The 25,060-nt window shown below is 55.2% G+C and overlaps 5 protein-coding genes across 5 annotated transcripts; 2 read left to right on the top strand and 3 right to left on the bottom strand.

Annotated features, from left to right (window-relative positions):
* Window positions 1–6,520: 6,520 nt before the first annotated feature.
* CkaCkLH20_12394 (NifU-like protein) lies at window positions 6,521–7,527 on the bottom strand (the record flags this gene model as incomplete). Its single annotated transcript, XM_038895107.1, has 2 exons — window positions 6,521–6,640; window positions 6,712–7,527. The coding sequence occupies 2 exons, from the start codon at window positions 7,525–7,527 to the stop codon at window positions 6,521–6,523; spliced, it is 936 nt and encodes a 311-aa protein (XP_038739621.1).
* Window positions 7,528–8,502: 975 nt separating this feature from the next.
* CkaCkLH20_12393 (hit finger domain protein) lies at window positions 8,503–9,527 on the top strand (the record flags this gene model as incomplete). The annotated part of the gene is made up of 2 exons (XM_038895106.1): window positions 8,503–8,894; window positions 8,993–9,527. 2 exons carry the CDS (start codon window positions 8,503–8,505, stop codon window positions 9,525–9,527), a joined length of 927 nt encoding a protein of 308 aa, XP_038739620.1.
* A 135-nt stretch (window positions 9,528–9,662) lies between these two features.
* On the bottom strand, window positions 9,663–10,838 carry CkaCkLH20_12392 (uncharacterized protein; the record flags this gene model as incomplete). Its single annotated transcript, XM_038895105.1, has 1 exon — window positions 9,663–10,838. The coding sequence occupies one exon, from the start codon at window positions 10,836–10,838 to the stop codon at window positions 9,663–9,665; it is 1,176 nt and encodes a 391-aa protein (XP_038739619.1).
* Window positions 10,839–17,112: 6,274 nt separating this feature from the next.
* On the bottom strand, window positions 17,113–18,762 carry CkaCkLH20_12391 (argininosuccinate lyase; the record flags this gene model as incomplete). Its single annotated transcript, XM_038895104.1, has 5 exons — window positions 17,113–17,559; window positions 17,641–18,124; window positions 18,181–18,374; window positions 18,428–18,645; window positions 18,702–18,762. The coding sequence occupies 5 exons, from the start codon at window positions 18,760–18,762 to the stop codon at window positions 17,113–17,115; spliced, it is 1,404 nt and encodes a 467-aa protein (XP_038739618.1).
* Window positions 18,763–21,423: 2,661 nt separating this feature from the next.
* On the top strand, window positions 21,424–24,689 carry CkaCkLH20_12390 (ras guanyl-nucleotide exchange factor; the record flags this gene model as incomplete). The annotated part of the gene is made up of 5 exons (XM_038895103.1): window positions 21,424–22,020; window positions 22,097–22,424; window positions 22,480–22,689; window positions 22,746–24,544; window positions 24,600–24,689. 5 exons carry the CDS (start codon window positions 21,424–21,426, stop codon window positions 24,687–24,689), a joined length of 3,024 nt encoding a protein of 1,007 aa, XP_038739617.1.
* Window positions 24,690–25,060: the final 371 nt, after the last annotated feature.

Raw genomic sequence — 25,060 nt, 5'->3', positions numbered from 1 at the left:
GTAATGCGACAGAGACAGAGGAGCTACGCGCATCCCATTGTTGGCGCGTGGAGCGATCGCAAAAGTGGGATGCGTGCGGTAGGTACGTGATAAATGTGGTGAAGTGATGGGTTAGTTGAGGAAAGGAAGAGAAAAATATGTCTTGGGCGGCGCTCTCGATCCTTTGGCCTCGGTAGCGGTGGTCCTGGCGGAGGAAGGAGAAGCAACAGCAGTAGGTAGAGAGGAGAAGAAGGGGAACGGCCGAGAGATGTGTTGGAGAGGTTTGAGAAGGCGATGGGAAGAGGTTGTCTGGTAGTACGTCGACGGAAGCGGGGGAGGAGAAGACGTTGCGACACGAGACCAGAGCTTGTCCAAGTGGCTGGTGCGTACCTCTGGAAGGGTCCGGTCCGGGGTAGGTAATGGAATAGAGTATCCGTAGGGCCAGCAGAGCCAGCACCAGCACCAGCACCAGCACCAGTAGCAAGAACCAGGGTTGGTAGGCACTCTTCCCGCCAAGTGTAGGTAGGTAAGGCGAGAGAGGATGTAGGTATCGAGGTATCTCTGTAGGTGGCAAGTTACCCGACGACACAAGCGCCTGAGACGTCAGGTAACAGCGTCAGGCGAGTATCTTGTGGTGGCTAAGGCGGGAAACGTGGAGAGGGAAGACAGAGAGCGAGAGAGAGAGAGAGTAGAGAAATCGAGTTGAGAGATGCCGTGAGACAAAGTAATTGAGGTAGAGGCAGTCAAGGTACCAGGTAGTGTGAAAGTGGTAGATGAGGTAAGTGACGGGAGAATAATCAAAGTAGAGGCGAACCCAAAAGTGCGTCAAGAGACAGCACAGCAATTCCAGCCCGATCCAAACCAGACCAAACCAACAAACCAAGCGTCTTTCTGTCTTTCTTGTCGTTCTGTCTGTCTGTGTCCTCTCGTCGGCGGTACGGGCTGCGTGCGCTTCAAGCCACGCACACCATGCACACCTCACTGTACGAATACCAGAGGCAGGCACTACGCTGTCCGTACCTTAGGTAGGTACAGCAGTCCGAGTAGCACTATGCACTATGCCCCGGCTGGCCTAAGAACCCAAGGTGAAGGTGGCACGGCACGGAGCCTAGGAAGGCAGGCGGGCGGATTGTCAGGGACGTGGACGGGAATGTGCGCGGGTGGACGCGGGCAGTGGATCGAATCGACTAATATCGGTGGAGTGGACGAGTGGGCAGGTCCCAGTTGATCATCGTACGGGAGAGTGGGAACGCTTCGGAACGATGAAGCACAACGGCGATGTGCTGCTTCTGAAATGGAGAAGAAGGAGAAGGAGAGGGGAAATAAAAGGAAAGAAAAGCAAAGTGCTGCTGGTAAGAGGAGAGGGGCAGGATGGGGTAGGGTATTCGTAGACGCGAAAGCTGATGGGAATCGTCGACTACCTTACCTACCTACCTACCCACCTCTACCGTAGGTAGGTAGGTACTGAGGCAGCTAAGGTACTATCTGCACCTTGAGCTAGGGCCAGGCAAAGGTCCAAGTAGAGCGTGAGCGTGGGTAGCTGCCAGCTAAGGTAGCTATGCGATATACTCCTATGCAGCTTGTGGGCAGTTGGATGGCAAGGTAGCGTGGTCATGCGTATGGGTATGGGTATGCGTCTGCGTCTGCGTCTGCGTACGGGTTGTTTGATGGTGACCAGAGGGGAGTAAGGAGACTGGAGACGCGAGACGCGATGCAGACGCGATGCAGACGCGATGCAGACGAGCTTCCTGCGCAGAAAATGATACCTACCTCTGCAAATGCTCAGGTACCGACACGAAATCAGTACTTTCATTCATATTCATTAATTGAGGTACCTAAGCTACCTCACCCCAAAACCAACTGCGCTCGCAGCTTTCTCCCGTCTCCACGGCGGGATTCGGTTGATGCGGAGAAGCAGAGCAACAGCAGCGGCAGTCGTAAAAACGATACGGCGGATGTCTGAAGATTCGACAAACACGGACTGGCTGGTTGTCCTGGAGAACCGGACGGCCTGGAACCCCTGGGCAGCGCAAAAGATTAAAAAACCCCGAGTTGCGTCAGAGACTGGCCAGTCAGTGGCCAAACCACCTCATCAAATCGCACAACGTCAAGTCTCAGCAACGAGCGTCTGGGGAAAAGACTCGAAGCATCCCAAATCATTGCGGTACTATAGTAGACACGGCAGCTAGGTCACTTCAGGTAAGGATGGCACTGTTAAGGGTTCCCCTTCCTTGTCTAACGACGCTGAATGGCTCGAACTGCTTTGCGAGAGGGTGTGAAGCAGAAAGCAGCGAGAAGCCGAAGGGGAGACGAGACAGTGGGGGAGAGGCGAGGCAAAAATATGGAAGAACCTTTTGGTGAGGGTCACGCAGCGGGAGGCGGAAGCCAGAAGAGTCCACGTCCAGGCGTAGCGCAAGTGGGAGAGGAAAGATGGGAGGAAGTTATCCAAGATTTGCCGCTATGGCTCTGGGTGGTGTGGCGCATCTTCCAGGGCCGCTTTGGAACGAGGTGCAAAAAGGCAAATGGGATGAGGGTTGCGCGATTCGATTGGCAATGGAAGGCCGGACGGGACTCGAGAACTGCGAGTGCTTGTTGATTGATATTGAGACGTTCGAAAAGGAGGGAGGCAGACAGACGGCCAGCACAAGTCGGCCAATTAGCGTTTCTGCATTAATGAAATATCAACCGCCAAATAATTGCCATATACGACGGGAACGAGTAAACCTCGGACAAGCTCAGCTAAAATTGCTTACCTCAGTCAAGTCGAGCCTGTCTACTGTGAATTCTGTACTGAAGTATCCGTACAGTGCAAGCAAAGTGCCCGCCTGGCGTTCCATGTGGAGTTAGGCTAGGCAGTACAGGTACGTACCCGAGCTTCCAGCATCACACTGGTCGTTCCTGTTCCCCACACTTTCTCCAGGTGTAGACCCGCTTCATGTCCTGTGCCACTGCCAGTCACAGCCGGGCTAGCCAGGCTAGGCCTCGCCTGTCGGTGCAGGGCTCAGGGGTGCTGGATAGTGGGGCCGTCCATATCAGACTAACCAATCACCTTAGACCGTCCCTCCCCCCCTTTCATGAATCTCTCCACGGCAGGAATCTTGAATTCCATAGGTAAAGGTACCAAGAAGGAAAGAAGCGGGGAAACAAGCCAGAACACTTCCAGGTTGAACGACGCCAGATGAAGAGGAACGACGAAAAGCCACTGACAATTTTCCATCTACACGGACGGGTTTTCTCGCTCTTCAACACCCTCTTCAGACGTCTCTGTTTCTGTTCACTTCCTGGCCAAGACCGAATTCGACAAGTAAGAACCTTCAGCAGCAACGCGGATTACCGTGTTCCCCGCGAGGCTCCTTCCCGTCATCAGTAGGCGGGATGGGATTCTTCCGATTTCAAAGACAGCCCCTGGCTTTTCAACCGCTCTATCATCCTACTCACAACTTTCAAAACGACATGCCGCCTGCAGGCAGGAGGTTGCTGTGATACGACTGCATGCTACCTAAGATACTGCGACTGCGGTACGTTCATGTACCCCAGCCGAGCACCGGTCTACTCCAGCCTGCTGCCGTTGCGGCGTCCACCGACGAGCTTGCATCTACAACCTCCGTCCGACACCCGTCATTCGTTACTTGTACCGGCTTGACAACACTTCACATCGAAGCAAGGGCAGCTTGACCGGACATAACTGGCGTTGTGACAAACTCGACATTCGACAAGCTCTTTGAATGAGAACGTCAACCAACAAATACACCACCACACGGGTACCCTATGAATGGCGCCGAAGATGCCGTCAGTCTTGCAGCTCAACTCTTGCATGCTTTCCCTCAGCCTCCCGGCATGAGTGGGCATCTGACCTAAATGCGGCTGCAACAGGCGGAGCCCATTCGTCCATCGTCGATCCTCCAACCTTAGCTGCCCTTGCCCCTCGATCGACCCTTGGCCGAGTCCACCTTCGGTCAGTTGTGTACACAGCACTGCGCAGAGAAGCATCCAGATACACATCATCGCCAAACTTCTAAACTCCCACAACACTCAGTCTAAAGGACGAGTCCCTTGTTTGCATCGTCCGTTCATGGTGCGGCCATGCACCCTCGCCGTTGTAGGGTCTCCCCCACCTTTACACGTCGCCCTGAGACGGCGTATCGATCCAAACACGTTTGTTTCTTGAACGCTACCTGACGCACACGTCGCCATTCGCCTCCTACCTGCGAACACTGCGGTAGCCGCTGCCCAGTCTTGCAGGGCCGCTCCTTGCGAATCTCTTGTTTCTGCCGTGGGGGGGCTGCAATTGTGTTCGGAAATCTGCAGCTGGGAACTGCCCAATGGCTTCCATCCAACACCCCGCATCAGATCCATGTCCCTTGAACGTCCGTGGGTTCCAGCTCGAACATGCGAGGGTATCCCTCCTCAACGGTCCCCCTTGGCGGCGCTCTTGGATGGGGAGGGTCAACTACATTCCTCTTTTTTTCGACGAGCAGGACGGCTTCCGCTGTCGATTGGGCTGCTCATTAGCAGATCACGCGAGCCTATGTTGGACTTCGTTAACTCAAGGATATCCGCCCCAAGAATCGAATCAAGAGCGTGGCATTTTTGACATCGAAAGGATGAGCCACTAGAGTCCTGCTAAGCGTGCATGTGCAGACGCGGGCAGAAGGTTTGGAGTCGAGAGGTCTGGGTACAGGGCAGTTCTCCGAGACTGAAGGGGTCAAGGATCCGTGGGCCAGGCGGGCTGCTGCAGCAGGTCACGCGCACCCATCTCCAACTAACCTCTTTCATTCTGCAGATGTCCTTCCTCGATTGGGCCTTTGTCTCACTGACCTCACTGTGGCATCATCCAGACTTCTGACATATAGCACGTTTTGGAGGGTCAATATGTCGAACGAGGTGTCATATTCAAGGCCGTGTGCGAGGGCACTGCCGGCAACCGATGCATCGGCCCAGCGTGCACTGAAGAGAGATATGCAACCCTGGATGGTGAATTCGCCTGCATATCGACGCACTGATGTATGCAGACTTCTCAGTCCAAATGAGTGGAGGACGGTAGTCTTAAGCCGCAACTCGGAGATCGCAAGCTTGTCTCTTGTCTGAAGAGGGCACAGCAAGGTCGGATCTGCACCACGCGCCTTTCGAAACTAGACGTCGGACGCCCAGATATCGACGAATACCAACCCCCTGAGAAAGTATTGCCCGTTATGCGCCGTCCATGTCGAGCACCTGGCATGGGGCCAAAACGCGACGCACCGCACCGCACCGCCAGGACTCCAGATCGACATACCCCCCAGACCGATGGATGGCGAAAGTCAAAAGTCAGCCAGGCCTTTACCCCGGATTCTCATCTCGTCATTAAACTCAACCTCGAGTGTGTTGCTGCAACGGCTTCTGAGGAACGAGAAACCGTGGAAGCGTCTGAGCGGCGACTGCCATCGTCCAACAACAGCTGCATCTGTTAATTAGCTCTACTGCAAACAGGCCAACTGAAGCAAGAACCGTACCACGTCTGAACATGCAGGTTTGCCGCAGTCAACTTATACATCATATATATATGTCGCCTTCTGCATATTTCTTCTGCCGACCGCGCGTAAACGACCTTTATGAGATATGTAGTAAAGCTTCGATGAAATGGCGGGTATTGCTCGCCAGAATCATCTAGTTGTACTCGGTGCGGAGACGGGACAGGCATGCACCCAGCAGACTGGCATGATGATGAGGAGATGCGGCACAAGATCAGCGGAAGTCAAGGAAGCTAAACTTGACCAAGAGCCCAAGTATTCGTACACTACATTCAACAGGTCAGGGAAACAAGACGGACGTTGCCCATGGACTGGACGGGTCACGGATGCTTGGAAGGACAACCAAAGGAGAGGAGGAGTGCGCTCCGGTCGCCAGACGTGGGGATGGATGCCCGCCCAGGAGCTGAGGGGTTCACAATTGAGGGGTTCCTGCACGGCGACCACGTCTCCCGGCTCCCCGCCCTGATCCGCTGCAGTGATCCTACCGCCGCAGGTTGGAGAAACCCAATCAGCACGAACGAGCAGAAAATCCTCCGCCGACCCTTACATTTGTGACGAAGACGACGGTCTCGAACGCTGTTGCCCATATGGGCACGGCGATCTTTGCCTGCCTTGTCTACGGATGTTGTCTGATTCTTCATCTGGCCAGCGCGGTGCGGGGCCGTGTGTGCACGACTGCAACCACTTGGACCGGTCTCGCCCTGGAACATGAGTCTATCTGATGAAGCCAAAGACGCCTTGGCAAGGTCCAACTCCTGCCGAACACGAGCTGGCCAAACCAAACGGCGCGTACACGACGCCGATGATGATGTCAGGCGTGTCACCGGCAAGGCTGAAGAACGCGTGCGTGCAAGGCTGCGATGAACAGTGATGTGATGGGTATTGTGTGTCACCAGCCTTTGCCTAGCGACTCTAGATGTGTGTGTAATGGTACAGCATTTTCCTATAGGGTTCATTACTCCTCCGATACTCCTTTTCCGTCCTTTTTCCCGCCCCCAAAAGACCATCTTCAAAGCCATGACTGCGAGCCATTAAGCAATTGCCTCGACGCCCTTCTGAGCCTTCAGCTTCTCTTCGAACTTGGCGAATTCCTTCAAGGCGATTTCTTCTTCCTCGTCCATGATCTGCTGAACACCCTTGACTTCCTCAATCTAATCATACTGTCAGCGAAATGCTACGATAACGTGCCAGAAGCTCGCAGTAACATGACAGATTGACTCACATAATGCATCAACATGCTCTCGATGCCGTTCTTCAACGTCGCGGTACTGGAGTCGCAGGTTCGGCATGCTCCGCGGAGCTTCAACAAGACGACACCCTCGTCGGTGAACCCACGGAAGTCGATGTCGCCACCGTCCTCCTGAATGGCGGGTCTTATCCTCGTCTCGAGCAGCTCCTTGATCATACCGACCACCTCGCTGTCGTTCTCGTCGTAGGCGAGACTGTCCTCCTCCTCGGCCTCGTCCGCCGCGGCGCCCTCTTTCTTCTCCGCCACGTTGACGATCGTCTGACCGGAGGTGATGGCCTCGGTGATGAGGGCGAATATCTCGGGGCGGATGTGCGCCCAGTTGGCGTCGGCGGCCTTGGTCACCGTGATGAAGTCGGCGCCGTAGAAGACGGACTTGACGCCGTCAATGTTCATCAGCTGGGCGGCCAGCGGCGAGGGGTACGGCGGCGCGATGGTCGAGCGCGGGTTCATGTACTCGATGAAGGGGCTCGAAATGGTCTCGGGGAGGATGCGGTGGTTCGGCAGGAACTTGATGGCGTCCGGGTTCGGCGTCGACTCCGTCTGGATGAAGATGGTGCGGACCGCCCCCTGCCGCCCGGCGAACGGCGATGGTCTTTGTTGCCGCTGCTGTGTCTGGCTGCGGGGCAGGCGAGTCTGCTGGAGGAGGCCGGATGAGGCAGCTGCGGGCAGGCCGGAGGACGGGTGGTGGCTCGCGAAATGCCTCGATTGTTGGGCGGGCGCGGGTCTGAGGGGTTTCGTGGAGCGCACGACAGCGCGGAGGGCTGTCCTCGTCGCTCTGTAGGAAGACATTTTCTAAGTGTGTATGTGGAAATCGGTCGTTATCGTCGCTTAGGTACTCGGAGGCGTCGACAATTATGTGTGTTGTGAACGGGCTGTTTTATAATGTGAGAGGTGCAAGTTTTACATTGGAACGATGACTGTTGTTGAATCTGCTAGTATGTTTGCTGCACAAACAAATTCCCCCCCAGGATCGCCGCCTCGGCATTACGCAGGGCGCAAATGCAGCAAACAAATCGGCTTTTCGAGCAAATAGATTTGACAGGGCCGGGCGGGCTCCATCTTTTTTTCTTTCGCCGTTCAATTCCGAGGCGTTGTATTACCAATCATGGGTCCTGCGGGTCAAAGTAACAATGACGCAAACCTAGGTAAGCCTTTCCTTACTGACCGAGGCCGGCACCTGACCTTTCTACCTTTTTTTTTATGGTCCGTAGAATCCCCGACTCGACCGAACGGCGGGAACAAGAAGAATGGACCTCAACTTCTTACCGGGAGGTACATGACACCAAATATTTAGCGGGGTATCAGGAATGGTGTCCAGGGTCCATGAATGCCCAGGTACTGCGTATCCGTATCCAATGCCTTTGGCGGTCAAGGTTAGCGTGAATCTTTGGGCGTTGACCGCCTGAGCTTGGTCCCGCTTGAAATTTCTCGAACATCAGGAGCGAGCGGCAGAAAAAAAAAGAAGACCAGCAACGACGTTGAGCGAAGCTGAACAAATAAGAAAACGCGGGGAACGAAACGGCTGAGTCTCCGAATGAACCACACCGAACCATAATTTTTTTTCTTTCCAACCGCCTCCAACTCTCCCCAAGTCAGCACTTTGTTTACTTCAGCATTCGAGGTCGCGGCCCGATACCGTAGCCGCAGTTTTCCACGAATACGCACTGAGCTCCGGATCCCCTCCCGGTGCGCCCAATATCGCGATCGTACAATCACGACCGGACAAAAAGCTTTCCCACCGCGGCTTCTGGGTTACAATACACAATGTCTGCCGATAACGATCCCCCGCCACTCTCCCCTCGCTCCTCGAAGCGCTCGCAGGACGAAGTGGACAAGCTGTCAGACTCGGCAAGCAAGAGGTCCAAGACGGCGAGTCCAGGGGATGGCGGTGGCCGGCAAGACGAGGCCGACGCGGAGGAAGCCGAGCAGACAGTTGCTACAACCATCGAGACTGCAACTGACGGCGGAGCCCGGGGCGAGATGACCAGACCTGAGAATCCCACGCAAAAAGAACCAGAAACCAGGGCAGCACCACAACAAACGACACAAGCAGCCCAAGACGAGCCCGAGACGAAAGCCCTGCCAAAAACCAAGATGTGCGGCATCTGCAACGAGAAGGAGGGAAAGTACAAGTGCACACGATGTTCTCTGCCTTTGTACGTATTGTATTCTCTTGGATATATTTCGTTCTCGTTATGCATTTCCCCCATTGTGTGATATACATTATTTACTAACATTACTGGTATGAAATTAGTTGCTCGGTGCCGTGTAATAAGATTCACCGCGAGAACCACCCGCCAGACCCCGAGCCCGCCCCCAGGACCCCGGCCGCGGCCGAACCTCCCGAGGCGAACGTGAAGGCGAAAGCGCGCGACCCGAATAACCCCTTCAGCGTACTGGACGATTCCGACCAGCTGCGCTACCTCTTCAAGCGCTACCCGAATCTGCGGTCGCGCCTTCTCGACATCCTCGCCGCCACCGAGCCGCCGCCAGAGTTGCAGGGGACGGGTAGCAGCTTGAACGACATGATGAAGGCGAAGGCCATGGCCGCTGCCAACCCCAAGAAGGAGCAGTGGACGCACGACGTTGGGATCCGCAAGGGCAAAGAGGCTTTGCGAAAGGCGAGGAACGCGGCGGGGGAGGAAGGCGAGGGGGTCAGGGAGTACATTGAGCTCATCAACCATCTTGTCTCCAAGGACGAGGATGCTGCTGCGGAAGAGGCGATCAGGAAGAGTGCGGCGGAGAGGGATACCGAGCTGATCAGGCGGCTGATGGCCGAGGATCGGTGAGCGAGGCTGAACGCCTTCATAACATGGTGTCGCTGGCTTGGATTGAGCACACCTGTATGATGTGGGCACGCCGAAACACGTTCATGTATTAATAACGTTGGATGATACCCCCCCAAACTTGGTTCTGAGCATCGATCAGTGGGTGACCTTGAACCGCGCAAAGAACCCGCTCTTGGGCGACCTCGGCGTGCTGTCAGAGGACGGCGGGCTGCCGTCTCTGGATCGTTGCTGCTGGTCTTCTGACCTGTGCTTGGTGAAAGAGCCCAACTTGTTCTTCAGAGCCCAGAGAGAATCCGCCTTGCGCAGCGACGGCCTGGACTTTTGCCGTCGGGGTTGCGGCTGCTGTCGTGGGGCCTCATCGCTCTGGGTCCAGTCAACGCGATGCTCGTTGGGGTCGTGATCCGCTACGTCAGGGTTGTCATGGCCGTAGGGATTCGGCGAAGATGCGTCAGAGTCCCACGTCAGCAGCACATCTGCCCCTGTGCTGGCGCGCCTCGCGGCTCTCGCCTGATGGTCTTCATTGCGACCGGCGGGAGCGACCTCGATGGTATGTCGGTGGTGGTTCTTGTCCCGATGCGCACGATCGTTCTTACTGGCTTCTTCCGTCGTCTCTGGTACACGGTCCGAGTAAAAGTTGTTGCGCTCTTGTTGATGTCTCTCCCGATGGGCCTGCGCGATTCTCAGGGCTGTCCGGGAGAGCTTGTGAACGAGACCCTTGCCCTCCGGCATGTTGTCCGCAGTGGTGGTGGTGCGCGTAAACTGCGAGGCGGCGAACTGCGGAATGTAGTGATGCTTCTCACCCGAGCCCTTGCGCTTGGATGAATCCTTCGACTTGGAGCTCTGGCTGTCGTCGGACATCTTGGACTTGGGCCGCGCGGCGCTGGTATCTGGTCTTTCCCTGGGTGGCACCGGCTTCCTCGCAATGGGCTCGGTGCGCGGTCTCAAGGGACTGAGGATGGAGTGGCTTCGGCCGGGCTTGAGAGAGCCCTGATCGAGGCATTCCCTTGCCATGCTGGTGTGTGGTGGTTGAGTCGGGCACTGCGGTCCGACGCCCGCGGCGGTAGCAGCAGCGACGTCGGCCCTGGCCCTGCGTCTCCTCTCGGCGTAAAGTTGGCGGTCTGCAATTACTTTGTTGAGTTTCTGGGAAAGTTCCTCCGGATCGAAGGGCATCGGCTGAGAGCACCGTTGTTTCGGCCGGGCGACGCCACCGGGGGCGGCCGCTGCGAGGGTGGATTTGAAGGGTTGCTGCCCCGCTACCGCCGGCTGCGGCGCCCCCGGGTGATCGTGAGGATAGCTCATGTTGTATAACATGTCGATGACGTGCAAGTACCCCACTCGGGACTTTTGAGATGATCTGGTGTGTTGGCCGTTTTTCTTTTCCAGATCCCGAGTCTGAGAACGCCAGAACAGGTGCTGTGTCTGCTGTATGTGTAGAATCTGCGTATGATGTCGAGGGTTGCTCGTATTTTCTGTCGCTTTTTGTCGCGAGTTGGAGTGCAGTTCTCTTATCAAGCGTCTGTCGACGAAGAAGGTGGGTTGACGGTCGAAAATAAGCAGCGAGATCTAGGTTTCGTAGAACAGGGATTTCTCCGCTATGTCACATCGGTTGACGTGACTGGATATGGGACCGGCGAAATGCGTAAGTGACTGAACTGCCCTGGAATGGTAGAAGCTGGCCCTGGAAATCCCCAACTGCGGTCTTGGGACCGGTGGGCTATGTATATGTCATACGACGGACGCAGAAGCCGAGCGGGCAATCAGAAGCAGGTCAGGTCAATCAACCGAGTCCCTCGTGCTCGTCGATGGATGATGGATGGGGTGTGGGTCGAAACTCTGTCACTCTCCCTCGCGCTGGCGGTGATTTTGGCTCTCTTCCTTTCCGTCTCCCGCGCCCGGGGGGTCCTGTGTGTCCTGTCGGCTGTTCGCTTGGTGTAAGGCACCGTCTGCTGCACTGCGCTGCGAGTCTGCGTGTCTGCGTGCGGCGCAGGCTTGATAAGGCGAGGTGTGGGAAGCACCAAGGGCCAAGATGGGCACTGCGCAGATGCAAGGTGAGGTGAGCGTCGTGGGTGGTGTGCGTCTTTCTTGCTTTGGTGCTTCTTTTTAGTCCGGCAGGGTCCCAGACAATATGTACCTCACGGGGAAGCAAGCAGCACTTTTCAGACGTCCGCGCCAAGGCTGGCTCCGTTCCTCCTCCTCGGTATGCGCCTTTTGGGACGACGGATTGGGAGGGAGGGACGTAGGGAGGGAGGAGGGGAGGGTTATGACGGCGGGAAATAAAAAAGTTGTTTGCTTATATGGTTTGAATGTTTATTGCTGGGCGCGAGAACGGACGATGCTGACTCTGATGGATCTGGATGAGGATGGCGAAGGGGAGAGACAATGACTGAGAATGCGCCAGGTCCGAGTGGTCGAGAACCCAAAGGAGTAGGAAGAGGCAGAGACAAGACAGAGACAAGACAGAGACAAAAGAGCCAAAATTGGATTGTTTGTGTGGGAAGGTGAAGAATTAAGAACCGCAAGGGGGGTCACGGATGTCTTGAAGAACGAGCGCTCCATGGTAACATTTCAGACAACTTTGGCTAAGTCTGGTCATGGTCTGGTTCTGGGCGGATTGGGGATTCCTCTCCGTGGTTTGTGTGTGTGTGATGGCTGATGGCTGATGCTTGCTCGAGGTTGGAGCCCAGCACTATGGCTTTTGGTTGGAGACAGAGGCTTTAATTCCATCCATCTCACGCGTTGGATTAGTGACTTAAAGCAGGTGGGGGTTGGGAATTGCGCCGCCAGGAACCTTTGCCATGCTCCGGTATGAGCCCAGGTACTCCGTAAGGTATTCATGGATGAGGGGGTGGAGGACGGGCAACTCGGGGCACCGTCTAGCTCGCTCTGCGTCGGCGGGCACGCGGCGCATGAGAGAAGCTATCAAACTTACATGCCTCCGGGGCTATTCTGATTTTTCCCTTGGTCCAATCGATAGCGGCCGAAGGCCCCTCGCGCTTGTGACTGGCGACTGCTGTGAACCGAGTTGCCGTGCTAGGACAATGTGATTTAATTAATTCTCGCAGCGTGGTGTAGTATGCTACGCTGGGCGAGTAACGTGCATGAAGGGGTGCTGGGGACATGGCCAGAGGTGGAAGAGAGAAAGGTTCACCATTCCGAAATCGATCAAGATCGTGACATACAGAGACGACTTAAACCACGGTTGAGGGGGGAAAGTAAGGTAACATGCCTTCCTGGTGCTTGACCCTTGTCTTAGCAGATGGACAGATCAACGAACCAACTGGGAATAGTTCCCAGGACCAAAGGGATCGTTGAACGTCCTTGTTGGTTGGTCGAGTTGCAATGGAAAATGGTCGGATGCCGCTTTGGGACACACTCTCCGGGCGTTCACGCGCTTCACCGACACCACACGGAGTTGGAAGTCGTCGGTTGGGAGGCGGTTGGACTTGTGGCCGGCTCCTCTTCCAAGTACTATAGTACGAACAAGTCTACAGCTTCATCTCAGACATTGGTGGCGCTGCGGCACTTGACCCTTGACAGCCATCCTCCTCGAATCCTCTCGATCACTGGATGGAAGGAAGGAAGAGAGAAGAGGGCCATGGCGCTGGTGCTCCTGCAACTACTGCACGAGAAGGAAAAAGCAAATAATTCCCTTGGTGTGATTCAACGTGGTGATCGTGGTGTGGAAGATGCGAGGTAGGCCAATCTGCTGCATCCGTAGCGTGAGTACTCACTCACCCTTCAAGGCTGTCAGCGACGCTGGTAGAAGGGCTAGAAGCAGCTTGTGCAGAATGATGCGAGGCGAGGAAGGGCAGCACACAAGCTCCTTGACAAGTCCGATGAACTCTTGGCTCATGATGTGTGATGTGCCGGCTATGTGTGGTGCTCTGCTTGCTCATGGCGCTGCCGATGCCACTGTCATTTACAGTGTATTCGTACATGGTAGTTCTGACCTCGGCGCATGTTTTGTGCATGTTGTGAGCGGCGGTGGACGATGCCACGTTCTCAACGCCCGTGTTGCGCCTCGCACCTCCCGTCCATCTCCTTGAAGAGTTCAACCCCAGAAAAGAGCTGGATGGCTTTATGAACGAACTCCGGAGCACGGTTGTCGGCTTCTCGTAGTTCCCAGCCATCAAGCGGGTTAGCCTGGTTTGGGGCTCGCCGGTTGTCTCAGAGGCACAATTAATCCATCTACTAATAAGCAAATCTCAGTGATGGGGAGTTTCGCTCTCGACGACGGCGGATTCTGAGCACGCGCGCGTGTAGAAACGGGGCATCTCGTGGTCATGAGATGAAAGCTGGCCCTGGCCGGTCGCTTTGCTTCTCCCTCGATTTCCAAATTCCCGCATTAGAGCCAGTCTTTCAGGGGTTGTTGATCCCCGCCGCCCGGTGGCATGGCGAGCCTTTGTCGGGTCGGGCAAGGGTCCTGTCTTCCACCGCAAAACCGCACTCGCAACTCCGGCCCCCGGACGATGGGCTCTCTGAATGCGATCTTCGGTCAGTAGCTTCGTCCAATCTCGACACGTACCAGGCCGGGTCCTCCTGTCTCGGCCGATGGACATATTGCCGCCATGATGTGCGCAACTCGCGTGCCATCCAAAGGCGCCGGCAGCGAAGCCCTGGGCTGTCTTGTCTTTGCTTGCTTTTTCCTCCCATGTCTTCTCGTCCGTTATCTCCCCCGACGACAGGACAAGACAAACAGACCGCTCCGCGCGGCATCCTTCGAGGTGGCCGGTCTTCAAGACGAAACAAGAGCGACGTGAGTCTCGGCAATGAGCAATGTGCTTCTGCGGGTTGCGAGGCCCGCCTACCGTAGTCTGCTGGGCGTCTGCATGTCTCGTCCTCGTATCGCACTCCATGTAACCCTGGGTCGCGCTTTACGAAGGGCTGTCTTGCCATATCATGCGGCTTGGCCATGCAGCTACACCTCCGTACAGGATGCTGCTGGGCGGCGCGCAAACTGCCGCACATAACCTCCAGACGACCGTCCCAGAAGCCGTGCTTGTTGGCAGACGGAACGCTTTGTGACGCCACCGCTGCACGCATTCAAAAGAAGGTTGGTCCAGCCATTGGGTGAGAACTTGGTGCACTCGACCGTCGACGCGACCTATCGTTCCGAGCCCCGACCTCACATAAGGATGTAATTATTCGGAGCCGGATCGGAGTGGATGGACCCAGCGCCGCCATTTCCTTGTCCGACCTGCCATTCGTGGGCATGATGTCGTTACCCGTGCCATCAAGGAGACCGGGATTTTGTTCATTGACCCGGCAGGACACTGGCACTTGCGATAGATAACAGTCAACGGGTAAGTGGTATTCAACCAACTCTCAGCTGGCTCGAGCATGTAGAGGCTGTTCGTTGGAATGCAGTTGGCGAAGACTATCAGGGCGGAACTTGGGTCTCGATCAATCAAGCCACGTTCGGGGTTTCTGATACCTTGTGTTAGACTGGTCCATGCCCAGGTTGACAGCCGATGACACATCGGAAGCATTGTGTTCTTGAGGACCGATGCTCGGGCAGATGCGATAGCGCATCGAATTGACCGAGTCGATGAGATTTTGAAAGTCGGCATCTCATTATCGGAATCAGCTGATGGTCAAGCCTAGACCCATCACCACCTGCTGCAAAGTAATTAGACCGGCAAGAGTGTAGGCACGCGACGAATTGCCCCAGACCAGGGTTCAAGTGGTGGAATGCCGAGCAGCGGCCAGGTGCTAGTACGCGACGTTATTTCCACCACGAGCTGTTGAAGCCTGTGCCTGTTTCGTTGCTCCAGCGATGGACTCGAGAAGCTCTCAAAACGAGGCCGAAGGAATGGCTAGGAGCCATAGTGCAATGAGCGAGAAATTGGTGGAAGCCGAGCGGAGTTGAAGCTTGTTCGTGCTCTCAATCAGGTACAGAGTACGGCCTTCAGCAAATAGGCTGCCGTGTTCGCGGTTGTCTTGTGCAGGCAATCTCAGGACGAACTGGTCTGGGAGTTGACAGAAGTTTATTTCCCGGAAACACTAAGACTTGACGCCTTTTCGACGATGGTTTTGGACTCGAGAGCCAGCAGAATGTTCAGGTCGTTTGATCAGGCGGTTGCGGATCAAACGAGCCGCGCGTGTCCCATTTCATGAAGGAACTCGAAGTCAGATCATGATGTCGTATCCGACTAATGCGGATGGGGAATTTCCACAACCCAAGTCCCTGGGCGTGACAGATGATGCCAAGCTCATGTTTTTAAGGATCGTCCAAAGGCCATGTGACAGTCTGATCAAGGATTATGAGCTGGGTAACCTTGAGTGAGCACTCGGCAGCGTATGGCTCGACTTGATGAGACGCCGATAGAAGATGTCGTCTTAGTAGGGCAAAGCCTTTCTCGGCCGCAAAACCACGTGTTGAAGCGATTTTGGGCGATTAGTGCACTGGAGGACCATGACACGAAGCGGTGCGCCCATCTTGAGACATGAAGCGTATCCGTACGCGCGCTCACGACAGATCCCGGGGTTGTGTGCTTGACATGAGCTTGTTTTGTGCTACTCGGAGGTTGCGAATAAGAGGCCGAGGTCGACCTCGAAGAGGAAGTGAGCTTGAGCGGTAGCTGGGGCGGTAGCTCGATACGTCATTCTCAAGTCGAAATATGTTGGCTGACGCAAGGCACAAGTCGTCGCCAGGGTGTCGAGCACATCGTAGGGTGCCAAGGTAGAACAATCGAGAGCGCAAACCTCGGCGTATGTGAGATCAGCAGTGAGTGACTGGTTGAGGTGACGGTTGAGTCGTGCAAGCCTTCAGACCGCTAGTTTGTGCTGTTTCTCGCCAAATGTGACTGCTGTAAAAGGAAGAAATGTGGAAAGACAAAAGACATGCCTCGTCTAGGGAGCTCGTCTAGAAGCAGGTAAGGAGACGGAGTTGACCCCGGACAGCCGGTCTTGACTCTTGAAATTTACGGGGCCGCAAAGACCACGGGGACCGGGGCCACCAAGGTCACCAAGACTTACAATCCCAGAGCGGACTGGAACCCCAGCAAGAAAGACCACAACAGCAACAATAACGGCGAGTCCACAGACGCCCATTCCATTGCACCATAGGAGAAAGAAAAGGAGAAAAGAAAGACAAGGGAGCGTCTGGAGTCTGGCCAATATTGCTGTAAATAAGAGAGATTTCCTTGGACAAATCGCCACCGAATCCGCCTGCTTCTGCCATTGGCATTCATCACGCAACAGAAATGACTCTGTCTACAGAACTTTCTCACAATTAACAAGTGTTAGGGATTAAGGCTGCACTGAGGTCACTGCGGAGGGACATGCAAAGCGGAGAGCCAATTTGAGTGCCGATTCTCATGAACTTAACTAGGTATTCACAGGAACATGCCTTCGAGAACTCAAGGTTTATTCATGGACAACGACTCCTCCCATGTCCGGCTCGCCCGGCGGTTGTCCTGTCCGAGTTTCTCTAATGATATTGTGTCATTTCTACGTCTTTTTGGTTCATTCGACAGCGTCGCTCTTAAATCATATGTTCTTCCGCAGAAGAAAGCGTGCCATTCGTGATATCCGTTCCAGATTCCCTTGCCTCAGCCGAGTCCTGCACCAGGCTATCAATCCCCTACGCCCACATGCGACTGAGTATCTCGATCTGCTGCAGCACGCTCGATCGACTGGTACCGCCTTCAGACGTTTTCGCCTCGACACTCGTTTCGTACTCGAATGCCTCCACAATGTCTGCTGTGAACCGAGAATCAATAGCTTGCAGTTGCTCAAGGGTCAGCTTGTCCATCGAAACTTCCGTCTGTTCAGAGAGTGCAACGACGCGTCCAGAGATGTGGTGAGCCTCTCTGAACGGACATCCCTTCCTCACCAGCCACTCCGCGACATCAGTGGCTAGCATCGTTTTGTCCAGAGCAGCCTCCATCCGCTCTGGCCGCACCGTCAAGGTAGCAATGACACCGTTGGCTATGCCCAGACTGTCCGACACAGTCTGAACCGAGTCCAGCATGGGCCCCCACCCTTCCTGGAGATCTTTATTGTAGCAAGATGGCAAGCTTTTCACAGTCTTCGAAGTGAATAGTTAGTACATATTCTCGATGCCTCCTGGTCACCCTAAAAGCAAAGGCAACTTGGCTAGAGGACTTACCATCATTAACCCAGCCATTTGACCGAAAGCACGTCCTGACTTGCCGCGCAAAAGCTCCAACGAGTCCGCGTTGAATTTGTTGGGCATCAAAGAGCTACCCGTGGAGTAGGCATCGGCCAGGCGCACGAAACCGAACTCAGATGTCGAATATATGATCAGGTCCTCAGCCCACCTGCTGACGTGGTTCGTGAAGACCGAGTTCCAGACCAGGAATTCGAGCAGGAAATCGCGTTCGGCCGAGGTATTCATGGAGTTCAAGGTAATTCCGCTAAAACCAAGCTCCTTAGCAATCGTGTTTCGCTCGATTCGGAAGGGATTGCCGGCCAAAGCGCCACACCCAAGCGGGCTAAGATTGACCCTTTCGAAAACTTGGCGCAACCGCTCGAGATCCTGCTTGAACGCAGCGGCGTGCGACATGAGCCACTGAGACCAACGAACAGGCTGAGCACGCTGGAGATGGGTGTATCCAGGCATGATGTAGTCGCTGAGGTTGTCGGTTAGCAGGGGACCGCTTTTGGCCAGAGGACGGGCCGGGCTTACATTTCAGACTCGGCACGTTTGACAATAACCTTGAGGAAGGAAACGAGTTGGCTGTCGATTTCGCGGATGCGATCGCGTAACCACATGCGCATATCACAGACAACTTGCTCGTTGCGGCTGCGACCTGTGTGCAGCTTACCCGCGATGTCCTTGCCGATGACCTCTCCTAAGCGGCGTTCGTTTGCCGTATGAATCTGGTCCATTGTGTTAGCCTCAAGATATTGAGTAGGATTGAGTGGGCTCTCACATCTTCGTCATTGGGCATGATAGCAAAAGTTCCCTGCTTCCATTCTTCCATCACTTGGAGCAGACCACGCTCAATCGCCTGGAATTCATCTTCGCTGACGATGCCAGCCTTTGAGTTGGCCCTGGCAAAAGCAATCGATCCGAGGATATCTTCTCTGTAAAGAGCCTTGTCGTAGTGGATGGAGGCATTGTACTTATGCATGAGAGGATCAATTGCACCTGCGCACCGTGAGGTCAGTACCGCATTCGAAGCTTCTTTCCCGAGAGGTTCGAACCTGTGAACCTGCCCCCCCAGAGCATGCCAGCTGCCGGGGCGTCCGCCTTCTTCTCGGCCATGTTGAGATATTTGTGAGGAGCGTTCGTTGCGGTTTCAAGGCCGTTGAAATCGGTGGGATCGATAAGACCAATGGAGCTTATGGCGCGTAATTGTACCAATGGGCGTTCAAGATCAAGGGCGTGAGTAATCAGGGCCGATGACGTTGAGGAGTTGGGATCCAGGGCGGCGGCAGCTATCAGATCGGTCGAGAGCAGTCATACCTTAGGTAGGAAAAGTTTGTAGGGCTGATACCGGAGTCACGTGTTACGTAAGGACCCCGCCTACTGCCCGTGGGCTCTCAGGTCGACAATCGAATCAACGGTTTAATAGTTTTCCCGTTGGTGACCCGAGCAGTCTATGACTGCAGCACGTCGGCTTGTCGGTTCGTAAGACATTAAGGCGTAAGCGTTTTTGAGCTCGTGGACATGCTTTCCGTACTGGGAAGGCTGTTGGAATGGGAATTCTACACCTTGGGATCTCTAATGCAAACCGTCCAGGAAATGGAAAAATCTCGGCACCCACGGTGAATTGCATAAGATGATGCCAGGGGTCTGGAGCTGGGTGGCATGGGCGAGTACTAGCATACCGTGCTATAGGCGATGCCAGAAACTGTGCGGCGCTCGAGTTGGGGCCTGAAATGGTCCCCAGCACTCTAAGATAGGTAGCTCAGTCTCCCTCTGATCACCCTTGATGGCCTTTCCCTCAGGTGAAAGCAATGCCAGCTCATGTTTCCTACCAGAACCGAATTTGAACGAGACGATTGGCGGGTAGGTACGGATACACGAGCAACATGCTAGGTAGGTACGTATTTACAGCTGGGTCTGGCGCGCCAGCACCAGATCCACCAGTCCATGAAGCTCGGCAGCAGGGAAAGGGGTACAAACCCAGTGGAAGGGACATGTTTCCTCCCTCCGGTGCATTGCTCCTCCACCGAGTCCCTAGTGTACCTCAAGGCTCAGTGTCACTCGCGTGATGTGTAATTGGTTGGGTCAGGTCCGGACCTGACGGCTCTGGATGCGGTGCCGGGTTCCCGTCCCCAACAGTCAATAAGAAACCCAGCAAAAGAATGGAACTTGCTTGGGCCATTTCTCCGCTTTCTTGTCGCTCCCGTCCTTTCCTGTCAGCGTCGTGGTCCTGGCTCCAGGCCCCATATCCAGCGTCCCGTCCCATTCGTTCCATGCTCACACTAGAACCCCCGAACCGAGTGGTCCCGGGCCCCCGTTGCCGTCTCGTCTGCTGGGGTTCACTGTCTGGTGTCAAATCCACAGCGACGACACACAATTTTCTTTGCCTTTTTGGCGCGGACAATTCGGAACGAAGAAAGCAGAACGAGCAATCGCAATTTGCCGTCTTGTTGGCTACCCAGGTAGGTATCTTATTGTCAAAGGTGGACTTCAACGGCCGCGCAGACCATCCGTTCTCTGAACCGATCATCGCGGCTCTATCCCGCTCTACCGTACCTTACCTTACCTAGGTACCGTTAGCTCGCAAGACGTAGGTAGTGTGAGGAGTCAATTCTTCTTCCTCCAATCTACCTACCTACCTCTAATCACATAGTAGTTCTCCAACCCCTCAGCATCAATCTTCCCCCTCCACACCCCTTTCCTTCATCTTACTTGCACAGTCCGGCCCGAACCAGCGCGGCCCAGGAACGACCATTCCCCAACTACAACGACCTATTGTCCGTCGCAATCCGCATTACACTGTTAGGCAAGGTACGAATACAAGAGGCAAGCGTGACGAGGTAGCAACAGCACGCAAACCAACCGACCCCCCTACCACAGGTACCTCAGGTAGCTCGGGTTGGCTGGATGGAGTAAAAGTTGGAACACCACCATCTGTCGTGCCAACCAACGCCGTACAACCCAAACCTCCATCTCTCTTCCCTCCCTCCTCTATCCTGTCCCTGACCTCCCATTCCCGGGCTAGGTGTCAAGTGTGCACCAACGCGGCCGGTTCTGATCCTGCACTTGCGCCGTCAAATATCCACAGTTGTTGACCTTCCCGTATTTCGCTCGTGGAGGGGGTCGTGCCCTTGGCTTGGGACTGGTTTGCCCTGGATTTGGATCCGCGACTGACCTCATTTGCTGTCCCTAGCAGCTAGCATCGTCGACCGCCGTGCTCATCCCTACCCATCGCACTTCGACCAGGAAACCGACATCTGCGTTGCGGTGGAGCGCCTAGCGAGAGAAAGGGCCCCTTTTTCGACCCCTGGTTCGCCGCACCACGAAGCTCAAAATTCAAGACTAGGACTCGACGTGGACTGGACTACCGAGTACACACTACTCCGTACGGAGCTACATTGTACGAATCCCCTGCCTGTTTGTGTGAGCAAGAGATCCATCCATCGTCAGGTACAGGCACAGGCACAGGCACATACTGTATCCGTTCTTACCTTGCTCGCACTAAGAGCGCTCCTTGTGGGTTTGCCATGCCTTCGGTCCTTCCCTGAGGCTCTGGAATCCCGACTTTTAGTCAGTGCATCCACTGTCCCAAAAGTCTGGTTTTCACCAGGGTCGTTCAAGGCTTTGATTTGACTTTGCCGTGCCTGTTCCTGTTCCTGTTCCTGTTCTTCTGTGTTTCTGTGTTCCGTCCTGGCCTTTTCACCTTTTTTTGTCCCTTACACATCGCATGTTTGATTCCCCCGAATAGCCTCTGTCAAAACCCCCCTGGTCGTGGCCATGGCCTCCGACCGAATGGGAGCTCGAAAGGCTCACAGGAGTTCAGAAGGCTCCCACATCCCTCCGAACCACTTCCACCGCGCCGACGACTCCTCCGCTGTCGCATCCTCCGCCTCCGAAGCCACCGCCGCCTCGAGGAAAGCCGAACGCGACAACGCCCACCGCTCCGCCCCTGCCGCTCCGAAGCGATACCCTTCTCACTACTCCCTCCGCCGAGACGAACCAATCCTACTGCCTACCGTTCCCGCCGGGCAACCAGCCAACTACCGCGACTCCATCATATCAATTGTTGACGACCCCTTCTTCCAACGCTTTGACGACTACTCCGGGGAGGGAGCGCATGGATTTGAGCCTCCTCGGACTCCCACAATCCCCGACGAGGACGGCACCCGAAACGCCCAAGACGAAAACGAACAAGGCGACGACGACGACGACGACGACGAGGCCATCGGCGCGACACAAAAATACGAAATCACACAAGAATTCGACTTCGACTTCGACTTCGGGTACTTTGAGCTCCGAGATGACGACAACCCCAACGAGCGCTGGCCGCCCCCAAGAAGAGAGTCGTTGATAATAGGACCTTCCTTGTCCTGGGTAAATGCCCCACCAAACACAGACTGCGGGGTAGCTGATGAGACGGGAAGTGGAAAAAAGGGGCTGACGATCATAGCAACAACCAACCTCCGCCATCATGGAAAGCCTCAATATTGCCGTCATTGGCGCGTCCGGCGTGGGCAAATCGTCCTTCGTCCAGCGCGTCCTCGGCCTCTCGCGCCCTCCCATCACCAACGCCTCCAGTGTCCGCATGGTTGTCGACAATGTCACCTACGGCGTAACCCTCATTGAACTCGACCTCGAATACTTCGAACTGAACCCGTTGCAGCCCATCCAGTGGCCGAAGCAGATCAACGGCCACATCGTCCCGCGAGTAGACGGCGCTTTGATTCTCTACGATGTTATGAATAAGGAAAGCATGAAAGAACTGCCACAAGCAACTGGTGAGCGATGGTCCGAATCGCCTTGGCGCGACGCGCCCCCGCTGACAACATAAAGCCGCGCTCACGAAATCCGGCCTTCCCGCGGTCCTCATCGCCAACAAATGCGACCATCCCGAGACCGACCGACAAGTTGATGCGCAGCGCGTTGCGAGTCACGAATACTTCAAGTCCTGCGTTGGGCAATTCAGCCTCTCCACGAGCGCTCCCGAACGGGCACGAGCCTGCCTGAATACCATGCTGAAAGCCGCCATCGCTTATCGCAAGGGTACGTGAACACGAGCCCCAACTGCATTAGACCGATGCATGCTGATGAACCCTCAGAAACACAAGCGTCGGAAGGGGGCCTGTCCCGCCGTCGTGCAGCCTCGGCAGCCAATCTCGAGGCCCACGACAGCTCGAATGGCCGCCCGCTAAGTCAGCACAGCAAACATAGCCGAGCGAGCTCTGATTTGTCGCTTCTTCGAGGTGTCCCCCCTCCTATCCCGGATCACTTGCGCGGCCCACCAGCTCCAGGCAGCCCGCGCATCGCCAACTTCAACGCGCCTTCGACCTCCACATTTGGGACCGAAACAATCGAAGAAGAATCTCAACAAACCGTGTCCAGTCAGCTGCGGACACCCGGCATCCGTCTCGACCGCGGACCAACAGACTCATTCCTCGACATGGAGGAGTCAGATGCCGAGTCTTTCAGGTACTCGGAGGATATTCCGATCCTGCAGCGGAGTGAGGACACTTTTCTCGAAAAGCCCAAGCCAACGGGCGTGGCGTTCGACGAATTGGTTGACCGCCTCATCGCCCCACGCATGACCAAAGCGGACAACAACTTTTCGGACGTATTCCTCTGCCTGTACCGGAAATTCGCAGCGCCTGGTGAGCTTTTCTCGGCCATCCTGACGCGACTCGATCGTGTCAGAGACGACAAATCGGCGCACTACCTCTCCAAGACGGCGACGCAACTCAGAATTATTGAAGTCGTCGCCAAGTGGGTATCTCTGTATCCCGGCGATTTTGCACGGCCAGGAACTAGACGGAACCTCGAAGAATTCATCAAGCATCTTTCTACCGAACCAATCTTTTCCATCGCCGCCCAGCAAATCAAACGCCACCTGGAATACAGCGTTGTCGAAGATGACGATACCGGATGGGCGAAATCAGACGAGATGGCGGATCAGGAGGGAAGCAAAGTTCTCTCGAAAGACATGACGCGCTCGACGTCAGAACTATCCAATGGCATCACGACCATCTCTCTCGACGACGACAAACCGACAGACGACAGACCTTCTCACAGTTCCGACCTTTCGCACGTGGACAGGACGAGCAGCGTTGGGACACATGTCTCCTTTCACTCATACGATGAATACGAACGAGAAGCAGCCAATATGGAACCGACCGACGTGTTACCCATGAACAAATTTCGCTATCACATTTTCATGGACATATCAGATGACGACATTGCCGACGAGATGACACGCATCGACTGGGTAATGTTCTCGTCCATCCGCATCCGAGACTTTGTACGGCACGTGAGCCTTTCGTTGGAGCTGCGGTCCAAGTGCAAGAGTCTGAAGAACGTCAACCGTATGATCAACCACTTCAATCATGTAGCGAAGTGGGTGGCCAATCTGATTCTGCTGCGCGACAAGGCGAAGCACCGCGCGCAGATGCTGGAGAAGTTCATGAACATTGCGCAGAAGCTTCGACGACTCAATAACTACAACGGACTGGCGGCAATACTTGCCGGCATCAACGGCACTGCCGTCCACCGCTTGGCGCAGACCTGGGCGTTGGTGCCACCAGAAGCACAAAAGTCTTTCGCCAAACTGGGCATTCTCATGGGAACGCAGAAGAGTCACTTCGCGTACCGACTGGCGTGGGAAAACTCGCCGTTGCCTCGGATACCGTACATTCCACTTCATCGGAGAGATTTGGTCTCGGCCGAGGAGGGAAGCAAGACATTTGTGGGACCGGACGGCGACCGAGTTAATTGGAAGAAGTTCGAAGTGCTTGGTGAAGTGTTGCTGCCACTCATGAAGAGTCAAGGGACCGCATATCCAAATCTCACAAAGCACGAGGCGGCCCGAGAACTTATCTTGGACTGCAGAATGCCCACAGATGAAGAGGTAAGTCGAAGCGGCTTTCGATAAGCCACAAACGTTGCTGACAAGGGTTTGCCAGGAAATTTACCAAAGGAGTGTCCAGCTCGAAAGTACGGCGGGTGCAGGCGCCGAAGTGAGCAAGAAGAAGTTCCCTTGGTTTGCCAAATAGAATTTGGCAATCCGGCGGTGCGTGTCAATGGAAAGACTCTGACCAGGCGACGACGGAGTCACAGAAACAAGCGATGGCATGCGGTTTCGACCCATGTGAGACATACCTGCGTGCGCAGGCGTATATAAACAAGTCGGGTTGCAGCGACGTTGTGGGACTGGTGAATGGCGATTTGGCTCGATTTTCGCGATATAGATATCCTATTCAGCAATTGACATCGGGGCAATGGGATGCCTCGGATTCCTTACGATGTTCGGTGCATTCCTGACGAGAAAGAAGCACGCGGCTGGCGATGAGTGCCCTCGTCTCGGCGAACCATCCCCACCTGTTCAGCTCACTCGAGACGTGAGACAACAAGGCTTTACGAAACT

The sequence above is a fragment of the Colletotrichum karsti genome (assembly GCF_011947395.1).
Source record: "Colletotrichum karsti strain CkLH20 chromosome Unknown Scaffold58, whole genome shotgun sequence".
Classification (NCBI taxonomy): Eukaryota; Fungi; Ascomycota; class Sordariomycetes; order Glomerellales; family Glomerellaceae; genus Colletotrichum; species Colletotrichum karsti.
The sequence above is the reverse complement of the archived record's forward strand: the minus strand, read 5'-3'. Positions and strand labels throughout refer to the sequence as shown.